Raw genomic sequence first — 17,132 nt, forward strand, 5'->3', positions numbered from 1 at the left:
CAACAATTCACAACATGTAGCGTCCTTCAAAGAACATCTTGAAGACCTGCACAACAATTCACAACATGCAGCGTCCTTCAAAGAACGTCTGGAAGATCTGCACAACATGCAGCGTCCTTCAAAGAACGTCTGGAAGATCTGCACAACAATTCACAACATGCAGCGTCCTTCAAAGAACGTCTGGAAGATCTGCACAACAATTCACAACATATAGTGTCATTCAAAGAACGTCTTGAAGATCTGCACAACAAATCACAACATGCAGCGTCCTTCAAAGAACGTCCTGCAGATTTGCACAACAAATCACAACATGCAGTGTCCTTCAAAGAACGTCTTGAAGATCTGTACAACAATTCACAACATGCAGTGTCCTTCAAAGAACATCTTGAAGATCTGTACAACACATACCACAACATGCAACATTCTAAAAGGAATGTGCATCACCAACAACAACAAAAATGTAAAGTGCATGGTGTGGTTAATATTAAAAAAGACAAACAATTTCTCCTCCCAAGCCTTGGAGACCTAACACTGACAGTTTCCTGTGCACTGGGGCAGAATCTGGCAGTGGCCATGTGAAGGGGGTTCACAATGAGCTGTGTGGAGGGGGTTCGTTCACAAATGAGCTGTGTGGGTTCACAATGAGCTGTGTGGAGGGGGTTCATTCACAATGAGCTGTGTGGAGGGGGTTCATTCACAATGAGCTGTGTGGGTTCACAATGAGCTGTGTGGAGGGGGTTCATTCACAATGATCTGTGTGGAGGGGGTTCACAATGAGCTCTGTGGAGGGGGTTCATTCACAATGAGCTGTGTGGAAGGGGTTCATTCACAATGAGCTGTGTGGAGGGGGTTCACAATGAGCTGTGTGGAGGGGGTTCATTCACAATCAGCTGTGTGGATGGGGTTCACAATGTGCTGTGTGGATGGGGTTCATTCACAATCAGCTGTGTGGAGGGGGTACATTCACAATAAGCTGTGTGGAGGGGGTTCATTCACAATGAGCTGTGTGGAGGGGGTTCACAATGAGCTGTGTGGAGGGGGTACATTCACAATGAGCTGTGTGGAAGGGGTTCATTCACAATGAGCTGTGTGGAAGGGGTTCATTCACAATGAGCTGTGTGGAAGGGGGTTCATTCACAATGAGCTGTGTGGAGGGGTTCACAATGAGCTTTGTGGAAGGGGTTCATTCACAATGAGCTGTGTGGACGGGGTTCATTCACAATGAGCTGTGTGGAAGGGGTACATTCACAATGAGCTGTGTGGAGGGGGTTCATTCACAATGAGCTGTGTGGACGGGGTTCACAATGAGCTGTGTGGAGGGGGTTCATTCACAATGAGCTGTGTGGAAGGGGTTCATTCATAATGAGCTGTGTGGAAGGGGGTTCATTCACAATGAGCTGTGTGGAGGGGGTTCACAATGAGCTGTGTGGAAGGGGTTCATTCACAATGAGCTGTGTGGAGGGGGTTCATTCACAATGAGCTGTGTGGAGGGGGTTCATTCACAATGAGCTGTGTGGAGGGGGTTCATTCACAATGAGCTGTGTGGAGGGGGTTCATTCACAATGAGCTGTGTGGACGGGGTTCACAATGAGCTGTGTGGAAGGGGTTCATTCACAATGAGCTGTGTAAGGGGTTCATTCATAATGAGCTGTGTGGAAGGGGGTTCATTCACGAGCTGTGTGGAGGGGGTTCACAATGAGCTGTGTGGAAGGGGTTCATTCACAATGAGCTGTGTAGAGGGGGTTCATAATGAGCTGTTGCTGTGTGGCAGGTGAAGGGTGCTGACAGACAGACAAAGGCAGGTGAAGGGTGCTGACAGACAGACAAAGGCAGGTGAAGGGTGCTGACAGACAGACAAAGGCAGGTGAAGGGTGCTGACAGACAGACAAAGGCAGGTGAAGGGTGCTGACAGACAGACAAAGGCAGGTGAAGGGTGCTGACAGACAGACAATCACAACATGCAGTGTCCTTCAAAGAACATCTTGAAGATCTGCACAACAATTCACAACATGCAGTGTCCTTCAGAGAACATCTTGAAGATCTGTACAACACATACCACAACATGCAACATTCTAAAAGGAATGTGCATCACCAACAACAACAAAAATGTAAAGTGCATGGTGTGGTTAATATTAAAAAAGACAAACAATTTCTCCTCCCAAGCCTTGGAGACCTAACACTGACAGTTTCCTGTGCACTGGGGCAGAATCTGGCAGTGGCCATGTGAAGGGGGTTCACAATGAGCTGTGTGAGGGTGTTCATTCACAATGAGCTGTGTGAAGGGGGTTCATTCACAATGAGCTGTGTGAAGGGGGTTCACAATGAGCTCTGTGGAGGGGGTTCATTCACAATGAGCTGTGTGGAGGGGGTTCGTTCACAAATGAGCTGTGTGGGTTCACAATGAGCTGTGTGGAGGGGGTTCATTCACAATGATCTGTGTGGAGGGGGTTCACAATGAGCTGTGTGGAGGGGGTTCATTCACAATGAGCTGTGTGGAAGGGGTTCACAATGAGCTGTGTGGAGGGGGTTCACAATGAGCTGTGTGGATGGGGTTCATTCACAATCAGCTGTGTGGATGGGGTTCACAATGTGCTGTGTGGATGGGGTTCATTCACAATCAGCTGTGTGGAGGGGGTTCATTCACAATGAGCTGTGTGGAGGGGGTTCATTCACAATGAGCTGTGTGGAGGGGGTTCACAATGAGCTGTGTGGAGGGGGTACATTCACAATGAGCTGTGTGGAAGGGGTTCATTCACAATGAGCTGTGTGGAAGGGGTTCATTCACAATGAGCTGTGTGGAGGGGGTTCATTCACAATGAGCTGTGTGGAGGGGTTCACAATGAGCTGTGTGGAGGGGGTTCATTCACAATGAGCTGTGTGGAAGGGGTTCATTCACAATGAGCTGTGTGGAAGGGGGTTCATTCACAATGAGCTGTGTGGAGGGGGTTCACAATGAGCTGTGTGGAAGGGGTTCATTCACAATGAGCTGTGTGGACGGGGTTCATTCACAATGAGCTGTGTGGAGGGGGTACATTCACAATGAGCTGTGTGGAGGGGGTTCACAATGAGCTGTGTGGAAGGGGTTCATTCACAATGAGCTGTGTGGAAGGGGTTCATTCATAATGAGCTGTGTGGAAGGGGTTCATTCACAGTGAGCTGTGTAGAGGGGGTTCATAATGAGCTGTTGCTGTGTGGCAGGTGAAGGGTGCTGACAGACAGACAAAGGCAGGTGAAGGGTGCTGACAGACAGACAAAGGCAGGTGAAGGGTGCTGACAGACAAAGGTAGGTGAAGGGTGCTGACAAAGGCAGGTGAAGGGTGCTGACAGACAGACAGAGGCAGGTGAAGGGTGCTGACAGACAGACAGAGGCAGGTGAAGGGTGCTGACAGACAGACAGAGGCAGGTGAAGGGTGCTGACAGACAAAGGAAGGTGAAGGGTGCTGACAGACAAAGGCAGGTGAAGGGTGCTGACAGACAAAGGCAGGTGAAGGGTGCTGACAAAGGCAGGTGAAGGGTGCTGACAGACAGACAGAGGCAGGTGAAGGGTGCTGACAAAGGCAGGTGAATGGCGCTGACCTCGTCTTCAATCCTGCGAGCCCCCAGCTGTTTCTCCTTCAGCACGATGTAGAGGGCAAAGGTGAACATGATCAGGCCGTGACCCATGTCTCCAAACATCACAGCGAACAGGAAGGGGAAGGTGATGACCGTGAAGATGGCTGCACACACAACATGCTGTCTGTGTTACCGTGTAGTCACACACACCACACTGCAGCAAAGTGTAGTCACACACACCACACTGTAGCAATGTGTAGTCACACACACCACACTGTAGCAAAGTGTAGTCACACACACCATACTGTATCAAAGTGTAGTCACACACACATTACACAGTCCACATCACAGTGTATTCACACACACAACACACTGTCTACATCACAGTGTAGTCACACACACAACACAATGTCTACATCACAGTGTAGTCACACACACAACACAATGTCTACATCACAGTGCAGTCACACACACACACAACACACAATGTCTACATCACAGTGTAGTCACACACACAACACAATGTCTACATCACAGTGTAGTCAAATACACAACACACTGTCTACATCACAGTGCAGTCACACACACAACACACAATGTCTACATCACAGTGTAGTCACACACACAACACACTGTCTACATCACAGTGTAGTCAAATACACAACACACTGTCTACATCACAATGTAGTCACACACTACATCACAGTGTAGTCACACACACACAACACACTGTCTACATCACAGTGTAGTCACACACACAACACAATGTCTACATCACAGTGTAGTCACACACACAACACACTGTCTACATCACAGTGTAGTCACACACAACACACTGTCTACATCACAGTGTAGTCACACACAACACACTGTCTACATCACAGTGTAGTCACACACAACACACAATGTCTACATCACAGTGTAGTCACACACACAACACACTGTCTACATCACAGTGTAGTCACACACAACACACTGTCTACATCACAGCGTAGCCACAAACAACACACTGTCTGCATTAGTGTAGTCACACACACAACACACTGTCTACATCACAGTGTAGTCACACACACAACACAATGTCTACATCACAGTGTAGTCACACACAACACACTGTCTACATCACAGTGTAGTCACACACACAACACACTGTCTAGATCACAGTGTAGTCACACACACAACACAATGTCTACATCACAGTGTAGTCACACACACAACACAATGTCTACATCACAGTGTAGTCACACACAACACAATGTCTACATCACAGTGTAGTCACACACACAACACACTGTCTACATCACAGTGTAGTCACACACACAACACACTGTCTACATCACAGTGTAGTCACACACACAACACACTGTCTACATCACAGTGCAGTCACACACACAACACACTGTCTACATCACAGTGTAGTCACACACACAACACATGGTCTACATCACAGTGTAGTCACATACACAACACACTGTCTACATCACAGTGCAGTCACACACACAACACACTGTCTACATCACAGTGTAGTCACACACACACAACACACTGTCTACATCACAGCGTAGCCACAAACAACACACTGTCTGCATCACAGTGTAGTCACACACACAACACACTGTCTACATCACAGTGTAGTCACACACAACACAATGTCTACATCACAGTGTAGTCACACACACAACACACTGTCTACATCACAGTGTAGTCACACACACAACACAATGTCTACATCACAGTGTAGTCACACACACAACACAATGTCTACATCACAGTGTAGTCACACACAACACACTGTCTACATCACAGTGTAGTCACACACACAACACACTGTCTACATCACAGTGTTGTCACACACAACACAATGTCTACATCACAGTGTTGTCACACACAACACAATGTCTACATCTCAGTGTAGTCACAAACGCAACACACTGTCTACATCACAGTGCAGTCACACACACACAACACACTGTCTACATCACAGTGTAGTCAAATACACAACACACTGTCTACATCACAGTGTAGTTACACACAACACACTGTCCAGTGTAGTCACACATAACACAATGTCTACATCACAGTGTAGTCACACACAACACAATGTCTACATCACAGTGTAGTCACACACACAACACACTGTCTACATCACTAAACTATACGATCATATATCACAATGGACAACAATATCATTTTGGTATCTCCAATCATAAGGATGGGAGAGAAATAAAGAGAGAAATGAAATGAAATGAAATATTTTAACTCTCTCCATACGAACGGCGAAAGAGACGACGTTAACAGCGTTTCACCCCAATTACCATCATCAAAATATTGCAAGCGGAAGGCTCTTATACTGAAGACGTGAATGTTGACAAAGAATACCACAATTCTGACGACGGAAGCTAAAGGTTGGGTCATTCAGACACCCACTGGACATCCGAGGGGTCTGTGTAGAGGAGAAGAGAGGACTGGCCGTACTGAGTGAGTTAATGTTCTTTGGCCATGAGCAAATAAACATGGAGGGGGGAATCTCACTCATAAGCGTGCACACGCACACGCGCGCACACACCGACACACACACAGGTGAGACACACGCGCGGAGAGAGACAGAGACAGAGAGAGACACACAGAGAGAAAAAGAGAGGAACACAGAGAGAGACACACACAGAGAAAGAGAGAGAGACAGAGAGAGAGAGAGAGGGGGGATCACAGAGAGAGACACACACAGAGAAAGAGAGAGAGACAGAGAGAGAGAGAGAGGGGGGATCACAGAGAGAGGCACACACAGAGAAAGAGAGAGAGACGGAGAGAGAAAGAGGAACACAGAGAGAGACACACACAGAGAAAGAGAGACACAGAGAGAGAGAGAGAGAGAGAGACACACACACACAGAGGGGTGATCACAGAGAGAGACAGAGAGAGAGAGAGAGAGAGACAGAGAGAGAGAGAGGGGGGGGACACACAGAGAGACACACACAGAGAAAGAGAGAGAGAGAGAGAGGAACACAGAGAGAGGGGGGGGACACAGAGACACACACAGAGAAAGAGAGAGACACAGAGAGAGAGAGAGAGGGGAACAGAGAGAGAGACACACACAGAGAAAGAGAGAGAGACAGAAAGACACACAGAGAGAGAGGGACACAGAGAGAGACACACACAAAGAAAGAGAGAGACAGAGAGAGACACACACACACAGAGACACAGAGACACACACACACACACAGAGGAACACAGAGACACACACGCACATAGAAAGAGAGAGAGATAGAGAAAGGGAGGGGCAAAGAGAGAGACAGAGACAGACATACAGAGACACAGAGGCCAAAAGAGGGAAGCAACAAAACAGAGGCTGCCCCAGGCCCCAGTGACAGCACTGACCTGGGTTGACCTCCCTGTAGCTGGCCACCCCGTAGGCGTCGACAATGTTCTGGAAGCCCTGGGTCAGCTTGTTGCTGCGGTTATAGGTGGGGGGCACCTGCTTGGTGTTCATGCGGTTCAGGATGGAAGGGACGCTGCTGCCGCTTCTCTCCTGTACACAGCAGTGTACACAGCACTGTCATTCACACTGTACACAGCACTGTCATTCACACTGTACACAGCACTGTCATTCACACTGTACACAGCATTGTACACAGCACTGTCATTCACACTGTACACAGCACTGTCATTCACACTGTACACAGCATTGTACACAGCACTGTCATTCACACTGTACACAGCACTGTCATTCACACTGTACACAGCATCGTCATTCACACTGTACACAGCAGTGTACAAAGCACTGTCATTCACTCTGTACACAGCAGTGTACACAGCACTGTCATTCACACTGTACACAGCACTGTCATTCACACTGTACACAGCACTGTCATTCACAGCATTGTACACAGCAGTGTACAAAGCATTGTCATTCACACTGTACACAGCACTGTCATTCACACTGTACACAGCAGTGTACACAGCACTGTCATTCACACTGTACACAGCACTGTCATTCACACTGTACACAGCACTGTCATTCACACTGTACACAGCAGTGTACACAGCATTGTCATTCACACTGTACACAGCACTGTCATTCACACTGTACACAGCAGTGTACACAGCACTGTCATTCACACTGTACACAGCACTGTCATTCACACTGTACACAGCAGTGTACACAGCATCGTCATTCACACTGTACACAGCATTGTACACAGCATTGTCAATCACACTGTACATTGTGTCCACTTCTGTACACAGCCTTGTCATTCACACTGTACGCAGCATTGTCATTCACACTGTACGCAGCATTGTCATTCACACTGTACACTGTGTCCACTTCTCTCCTGTACACAGCATTGTCATTCACACTGTACACAGCACTGTCATTCACACTGTACACAGCACTGTCATTCACACTGTACACAGCATTGTACACAGCATTGTCATTCACACTGTACACAGCATTGTCATTCACACTGTACACAGCATTGTACACAGCACTGTCAATCACACTGTACACAGCATTGTACACAGCACTGTCAATCACACTGTATATTGTGTCCACTTCTGTACACAGCATTGTCATTCACACTGTACACAGCATTGTCATTCACACTGTACACTGTGTCCACTTCTCTCCTGTACACAGCATTGTCAATTACACTGTACACAGCATTGTCATTCACACTGTACACAGCATTGTCATTCACACTGTACACAGCATTGTCAATTACACTGTACACAGCATTGTCATTCACACTGTACACAGCATTGTCATTCACACTGTACACTGTGTCCACTTCTCTCCTGTACACAGCATTGTCAATTACACTGTACACAGCATTGTCAATCACACTGTACGCAGCATTGTACACAGCATTGTCATTCACACTGTACGCAGCATTGTCATTCACACTGTACACTGTGTCCACTTCTCTCTGGTACACAGCATTGTACACAGCAATGTCATTCACACTGTACACAGCATTGTCATTCACACTGTACACAGCACTGTCATTCACACTGTACACAGCAGTGTACACAGCATTGTCATTCACACTGTACACAGCACTGTCATTCACACTGTACACAGCAGTGTACACAGCACTGTCATTCACACTGTACACAGCACTGTCATTCACACTGTACACAGCACTGTCATTCACACTGTACACAGCAGTGTACACAGCACTGTCATTCACACTGTACACAGCACTGTCATTCACACTGTACACAGCAGTGTACACAGCATCGTCATTCACACTGTACACAGCATTGTACACAGCATTGTCAATCACACTGTACATTGTGTCCACTTCTGTACACAGCCTTGTCATTCACACTGTACGCAGCATTGTCATTCACACTGTACGCAGCATTGTCATTCACACTGTACACTGTGTCCACTTCTCTCCTGTACACAGCATTGTCATTCACACTGTACACAGCACTGTCATTCACACTGTACACAGCACTGTCATTCACACTGTACACAGCATTGTACACAGCATTGTCATTCACACTGTACACAGCATTGTCATTCACACTGTACACAGCATTGTACACAGCACTGTCAATCACACTGTACACAGCATTGTACACAGCACTGTCAATCACACTGTATATTGTGTCCACTTCTGTACACAGCATTGTCATTCACACTGTACACAGCATTGTCATTCACACTGTACGCAGCATTGTCATTCACACTGTACACAGCATTGTCATTCACACTGTACACTGTGTCCACTTCTCTCCTGTACACAGCATTGTCAATTACACTGTACACAGCATTGTCATTCACACTGTACACAGCATTGTCATTCACACTGTACACTGTGTCCACTTCTCTCCTGTACACAGCATTGTCAATTACACTGTACACAGCATTGTCAATCACACTGTACGCAGCATTGTACACAGCATTGTCATTCACACTGTACGCAGCATTGTCATTCACACTGTACACTGTGTCCACTTCTCTCTGGTACACAGCATTGTACACAGCATTGTCATTCACACTGTACACAGCATTGTCATTCACACTGTACACAGCATTGTCATTCACACTGTACACTGTGTCCACTTCTCTCTGGTACACAGCATTGTACACAGCATTGTCATTCACACTGTACACAGCATTGTCAATCACACTGTACACTGTGTCCACTTCTCTCTGGTACACAGCATTGTCATTCACACTGTACACAGCACTGTCAATCACACTGTACACTGTGTCCACTTCTCTCTGGTACACAGCATTGTCATTCACACTGTACACAGCACTGTCATTCACACTGTAACACTGTAACGGTGATGTGTGTGTGGGACTGAAACAACACAACACAGAGAAAACAGGGTGAGGTGTGTGTGGGACTGAAACAACACAACACAGAGCAAACAGGGTGAGGTGTGTGTGGGACTGGAACAACACAACACAGAGCAAACAGGGTGAGGTGTGTGTGGGACTGGAACAACACAACACAGAGCAAACAGGGTGAGGTGTGTGTGGGACTGGAACAACACAACACAGAGCAAACAGGGTGAGGTGTGTGTGGGACTGGAACAACACAACACAGAGCAAACAGGGTGAGGTGTGTGTGGGACTGGAACAACACAACACAACACAGAGCAAACAGGGTGAGGTGTGTGTGGGACTGGAACAACACAACACAGAGCAAACAGGGTGAGGTGTGTGTGGGACTGGAACAACACAACACAGAGCAAACAGGGTGAGGTGTGTGTGGGACTGGAACAACACAACACAACACAGAGAAAACAGGGTGAGGTGTGTGTGGGACTGGAACAACACAACACAACACAGAGAAAACAGGGTGAGGTGTGTGTGGGACTGGAACAACACAACACAGAGCAAACAGGGTGAGGTGTGTGTGGGACTGGAACAACACAACACAACACAGAGAAAACAGGGTGAGGTGTGTGTGGGACTGGAACAACACAACACAGAGCAAACAGGGTGAGGTGTGTGTGGGACTGGAACAACACAACACAACACAGAGAAAACAGGGTGAGGTGTGTGTGGGACTGGAACAACACAACACAACACAGAGAAAACAGGGTGAGGTGTGTGTGGGACTGAAACAACACAACACAACACAGAGAAAACAGGGTGAGGTGTGTGTGGGACTGGAACAACACAACACAGAGCAAACAGGGTGAGGTGTGTGTGGGACTGGAACAACACAACACAACACAGAGAAAACAGGGTGAGGTGTGTGTAGGACTGAAACAACACAGAGTAAACAGGGTGAGGTGTGTGTGGGACTGGAACAACACAACACAACACAGAGAAAACAGGGTGAGGTGTGTGTGGGACTGGAACAACACAACACAGAGCAAACAGGGTGAGGTGTGTGTGGGACTGGAACAACACAACACAACACAGAGAAAACAGGGTGAGGTGTGTGTGGGACTGGAACAACACAACACAGAGCAAACAGGGTGAGGTGTGTGTGGGACTGGAACAACACAACACAGAGCAAACAGGGTGAGGTGTGTGTGGGACTGGAACAACACAACACAGAGAAAACAGGGTGAGGTGTGTGTGGGACTGGAACAACACAACACAACACAGAGAAAACAGGGTGAGGTGTGTGTGGGACTGGAACAACACAACACAGAGCAAACAGGGTGAGGTGTGTGTGGGACTGGAACAACACAACACAACACAGAGAAAACAGGGTGAGGTGTGTGTGGGACTGGAACAACACAACACAGAGAAAACAGGGTGAGGTGTGTGTGGGACTGGAACAACACAACACAGAGAAAACAGGGTGAGGTGTGTGTAGGACTGAAACAACACAGAGTAAACAGGGTGAGGTGTGTGTGGGACTGAAACAACACAACACAGAGAAAACAGGGTGAGGTGTGTGTGGGACTGACCGTTCCCCGTCGAAGCGCCTGCTGGATGCGGTCAAGGTCGGCCACCGGACACCAGCACTCGGCAATCAGACACTTGTGGGTCACGTCCAGGTTGAACATGTTGAGGGTGTGGTAGATGGCCTTGATCTTGCGCACCTTGATAAACCACACCTTCACGTTCTTCGCTGCCGCCACCAGCACCCGGTGCCGGTGATCCTGAGTCTGGGCCAGAACCTGTCCGCACCAACACACATCCTTCTTTTGCTACCTGTCCGCACCAACACAAATCCTTCTTTTGCTACCTGTCCGCACCAACACGCATGCTTCTTTTGCTACCTGTCCGCACCAACACACATCCTTCTTTTGCTACCTGTCCACACCAACACACATCCTTCTCCTGCAGAGGGAGAAAGAGAAAGAGGAACAGGGAGGAGAGAGAGACAGGGAGAAAGAGAAAGAGAGACAGGGAGAAAGAGAGAGACAGGGAGAAAGAGAAAGAGAGACAGGGAGAAAGAGAGACGGGGAGAAAGAGAAAGAGAGACAGGGAGAAAGAGAGACAGGGAGAAAGAGAAAGAGAGACAGGGAGAAAGAGAGACAGGGAGAAAGACAGGGAGAAAGAGACAGGGAGAAAGAGAAAGAGAGACAGGGAGAAAGAGAGAGACAGGGAGAAAGAGACAGGGAGAAAGAGAAAGAGAGACAGGGAGAAAGAGAGAGACAGGGAGAAAGAGAAAGAGAGACAGGGAGAAAGACAGGCAGACGAGAAGAGAACAGAGAGAGAACGGGAGAGAGACGGGGAGAAAGAGAAACAGAGAGAAAGAGAGACGGGGAGAAAGAGAGACGGGGAGAAAGAGAAACAGAGAGAAAGAGAAACGGGGAGAAAGAGAAAGAGAGACAGGGAGAAAGAGAAACGGGGAGAAAGAGAGAGACAGGGAGAAAGAGAAAGAGAGACAGGGAGAAAGACAGGCAGAAAGAGACGGGGAGAAAGAGAAAGAGAGAGAAAGAGAAACGGGGAGAAAGAGAAAGAGAGACAGGGAGAGAGAGAGACGGGGAGAAAGAGAAAGAGAGACAGGGAGAGAGACAGGGAGAAAGAGAAAGTGAGACAGGGAGAAAGAGAGACGGGGAGAAAGAGAAACAGAGAGAAAGAGAAATGGGGAGAAAGAGAAAGAGAGACAGGGGGAGAGAGAGGGAGAAAGAGAAAGAGAGACAGGGAGAAAGAGAGACAGGGAGACGAGAGAGATGGGGAGAAAGAGAGACAGGGAGAAAGAGCGACAGGGAGAAAGAGAAAGAGGGACAGAGAGGAGACCAGGAGTGACGGGGCCCCCTTACAGTGTTGAGGTCCTCTATACGAGTCATGACGCCGATGGCCATCTCACGTCGCTCAGCCTGTGTCTCTGGACAGGGGTACAGTGTGGCCCGGAACCTGCAGGCCAACAGTCAGTGCTGGTCACCACCATTCCTTCCTCATCACCACACAGTCACATGTACACTGCTTCCTCATCACACACTGCTTCCTCATCACCACACAGTCACACATGTACACTGCTTCCTCATCACCACACAGTCACATGTACACTGCTTCCTCATCACCACACAGTCACATGTACACTGCTTCCTCATCACCACACAGTCACATGTACACTGCTTCCTCATCACCACACAGTCACATGTACACTGCTTCCTCATCACCACACAGTCACACACGTACATTGCTTCCTCATCACCACACAGTCACATGTACACTGCTTCCTCATCACCACACAGTCACATGTACACTGCTTCCTCATCACCACACAGTCACATGTACATTGCTTCCTCATCACCACAGTCACATGTACACTGCTTTCTCATCACCACAGTCACATGTACACTGCTTTCTCATCATCACAGTCACATGTACATTGCTTCCTCATCACCACACAGTCACATGTACATTGCTTCCTCATCACCACAGTCATATGTACACTGATTCCTCATCACCACAGTCACACATGTACACTGATTCCTCATCACCACAGTCACACATGTACACTGCTTCCTCATCACCACAGTCACATGTACACTGCTTCCTCATCACCACACAGTCACACATGTACACTGCTTCCTCATCACCACAGTCACACATGTACACTGCTTCCTCATCACCACACAGTCACACATGTACACTGCTTCCTCATCACCACAGTCACATGTACACTGCTTCCTCATCACCACAGTCACATGTACACTGCTTCCTCATCACCAGTCACATGTACATTGCTTCCTCATCACCAGTCACATGTACATTGCTTCCTCATCGACACAGTCACATGTACACTGCTTCCTCATCACCACAGTCACACATGTACACTGCTTCCTCATCAACACAGTCACATGTACACTGCTTCCTCATCACCACAGTCACATGTACACTGCTTTCTCATCACCACACAGTCACATGTACACTGCTTCCTCATCACCACACAGTCACATGTACACTGCTTCCTCATCACCACAGTCACATGTACACTGCTTCCTCATCACCACAGTCACACATGTACACTGCTTCCTCATCACCACAGTCACACATGTACACTGCTTCCTCATCACCACAGTCACATGTACACTGCTTCCTCATCACCACAGTCACATGTACACTGCTTTACAAACACGGAAACAAGAGAAACAAGGAAACAAAAGCTGGAGGAAAAATTATAAACATCTATGTCACAAGACTTACAGAACACAACAATTCTTCTACATATACAATATCAAACACTAACAGAACACAACATTTCTTCTACATATACAATATCAAACACTAACAGAACACAACAATTCTTCTACATATACAATATCAAACACTAACACAACACAACAATTCTTCTGCATATACAATATCAAACACAGAACACAACAATTCTTCTACACATACAATATCAAACACTAACAGAACACGACAATTCTTCTACATACACAATATCAAACACAGAACACAATTCTTCTACATATACAATATCAAACACAGAACACAACAATTCTTCTACACATACAATATCAAACACAGAACACAACAATTCTTCTACACATACAATATCAAACACAGAACACAATTCTTCTACATATACAATATCAAACACAGAACACAACAATTCTTCTACATATACAATATCAAACACAGAGCACAACAATTCTTCTACATATACAATATCAAACACTTATAGAACACAATTCTTCTACATACACAAATTCAAACATCCTAAAAGCCATGAATTCTTTTAAATCAACCAGAAAGATAACTCAGGTCTGATATTCTTTCCTCAATCACATTTGTATTTTGTATTTCTTTTTATCACAACAGATTTCTCTATGTGAAATTCGGGCTGCTCTCCCCAGGGAGAGCGCGTCGCTATACTACAGCGCCACCCTTTTTTTTTGTTGTATTTTTCCTGCGTGCAGTTTTATTTGTTTTTCCTATTGACGTGGATTTTTCTACAGAATTTTGCCAGGAACAACCCTTTTGTTGCCGTGGGTTCTTTTACATGCGCTAAGTGCGTGCTGCACACGGGACCTCGGTTTATCGTCTCATCCGAATGACTAGCGTCCAGACCACCACTCAAGGTCTAGTGGAGGGGGAGAAAATATCGGCGGCTGAGCCGTGATTCGAACCAGCGCGCTCAGATTCTCTCGCTTCCTATGCGGACGCGTTACCTCTAGGCCATCACTCCACTCCACACTCCTCACATCACTCCACATATAAACGTAGCTTCACACAGACGTTCTTCAGACTTACCCCTCACAGATTTTCTTGACCCGACTTTTCAGCTGATCGCCTTGGAAAAAGATGATGAAGACGGACTTGTACACCTGGTCTCCCTGAAATTGCACAGACCAGCGGTCACATACACCAGCAATGCAGTGCAATCAAATGCTTTCAAAAATAAATCCATGTTTTACATGCGCATCAAAATCATACTTCAGTACACATCAGTGAATATAATGATTTCATTTTTTCCCCCCTTTTTATACAAAGATTCCAAACGCAAGAAGAAAGAAAGAACTTCTGCTGGACAGTCCTAACATTCACCATCACTGGGTTTTCTGAAGGGGATTCTATTTCAGCACTCACTGGGTTTTCTAAAGGGGGTTCTATTTCAGCACTCACTGGGTTTTCTGAAGGAGATTCTATTTCAGCACTCACTGGGTCTTCTGAAGGGGATTCTATTTCAGCACTCACTGGGTTTTCTGAAGGGGATTCTATTTCAACACTCACTGGGTCTTCTGGAGGAGATTCTATTTCAACACTCACCTGGTCTTCTGGAGGAGATTCTATTTCAGAACTCACTGGGTTTTCTGAAGGGGATTTTATTTCAGCATTCACTGGGTCTTCTGAAGGAGATTGTTTCAGCACTCACTGGGTCTTCTGGAGGAGATTCTATTTCAGCACTCACTGGGTCTTCTGGAGGAGATTCTATTTCAGCACTCACTGGGTCTTCTGGAGGAGATTCTATTTCAGCACTCACTGGGTCTTCTGAAGGGGATTCTATTTCAGCACTCACCGTCACTGGGTCTTCTAAAGGGGATTCTATTTCAGCACTCACCGTCACTGGGTCTTCTAAAGGGGATTCTATTTCAGCACTCACCGTCACTGGGTCTTCTGAAGGGGATTCTATTTCAGCACTCACCGTCACTGGGTCTTCTAAAGGGGATTCTATTTCAGCACTCACCATCACTGGGTCTTCTGAAGGAGATTCTATTTCAGCACTCACTGGGTCTTCTAAAGGGGATTCTATTTCCGCACTCACCATCACTGGGTCTTCTGAAGGAGATTCTATTTCAGCACTCACTGGGTCTTCTGAAGGAGATTCTATTTCAGCACTCACTGTCACTGGGTAAAAGAGATTCAGCACTCACTGGGTCTTCTAAAGGAGATTCTATTTCAGCACTCACTGTCACTGGGTCTTCTAAAGGGGATTCTATTTCAGCACTCACCATCACTGGGTCTTCTGAAGGAGATTCTATTTCAGCACTCACTGGGTCTTCTAAAGGAGATTCTGTTTCAACACTCACTGGGTTTTCTGAAGGAGATTCTATTTCAGCACTCACCGTCACTGGGTCTTCTAAAGGAGATTCTATTTCAGCACTCACCGTCACTGGGTCTTCTAAAGGAGATTCTATTCAGCACTCACTGGGTCTTCTAAAGGAGATTCTATTCAGCACTCACCGTCACTGGGTCTTCTAAAGGAGATTCTATTCAGCACTCACTGGGTCTTCTAAAGGAGATTCTATTCAGCACTCACCGTCACTGGATCTTCTAAAGGAGATTCTATTTCAGCCTGACGCAGGAACACGTTTCCCCGGCACGCTCGCCACAACAGTCGCTCAAACGGAGGAATCCTCTCTCTCAGGATCACCCCTGCAACAAACCTGAACAAACAGAAATCAGAATGGACAATGAGTGAGGTCCTGAACTTCATCACCACACCTCATCATGCTATGCACACAACACTCACCACTCCAGCCTGATCACAACACTCTCCCCATACTGACCACAGCACAACACTCACCCCATACTGACCACAACACAACTCACCCATACTGACCACAACACAACTCACCCAATACTGACCACAACACAACTCACCCATACTGACCACAGCACAACTCACCCCATACTGACCACAGCACAACACTCACCCCATACTGACCACAACACAACACACCCTATACTGACCACA

General features: G+C 46.9%; 1 protein-coding gene across 5 annotated transcripts in view; it reads right to left on the reverse strand.

Annotated features, from left to right (window-relative positions):
• LOC143290361 (V-type proton ATPase 116 kDa subunit a 1-like) overlaps positions 1–17,132 on the reverse strand; it is an 83,989-nt gene that overhangs the window by 45,247 nt on the left and 21,610 nt on the right. For all 5 annotated transcript variants that reach the window (XM_076599735.1, XM_076599736.1, XM_076599738.1 and 2 more), the window contains 6 exons: positions 16,695–16,821; positions 15,188–15,270; positions 12,745–12,838; positions 11,440–11,652; positions 6,928–7,078; positions 3,577–3,716 (listed from right to left, as the gene is read on the reverse strand). In XM_076599735.1, the coding sequence (XP_076455850.1) occupies positions 3,577–3,716; positions 6,928–7,078; positions 11,440–11,652; positions 12,745–12,838; positions 15,188–15,270; positions 16,695–16,821 (808 nt within the window). The remainder of the gene's footprint in view (positions 1–3,576; positions 3,717–6,927; positions 7,079–11,439; positions 11,653–12,744; positions 12,839–15,187; positions 15,271–16,694; positions 16,822–17,132) is intronic.

Source organism: Babylonia areolata, chromosome 15 (assembly GCF_041734735.1).
Source record: "Babylonia areolata isolate BAREFJ2019XMU chromosome 15, ASM4173473v1, whole genome shotgun sequence".
NCBI classification, from domain to species: Eukaryota; Metazoa; Mollusca; class Gastropoda; order Neogastropoda; family Buccinidae; genus Babylonia; species Babylonia areolata.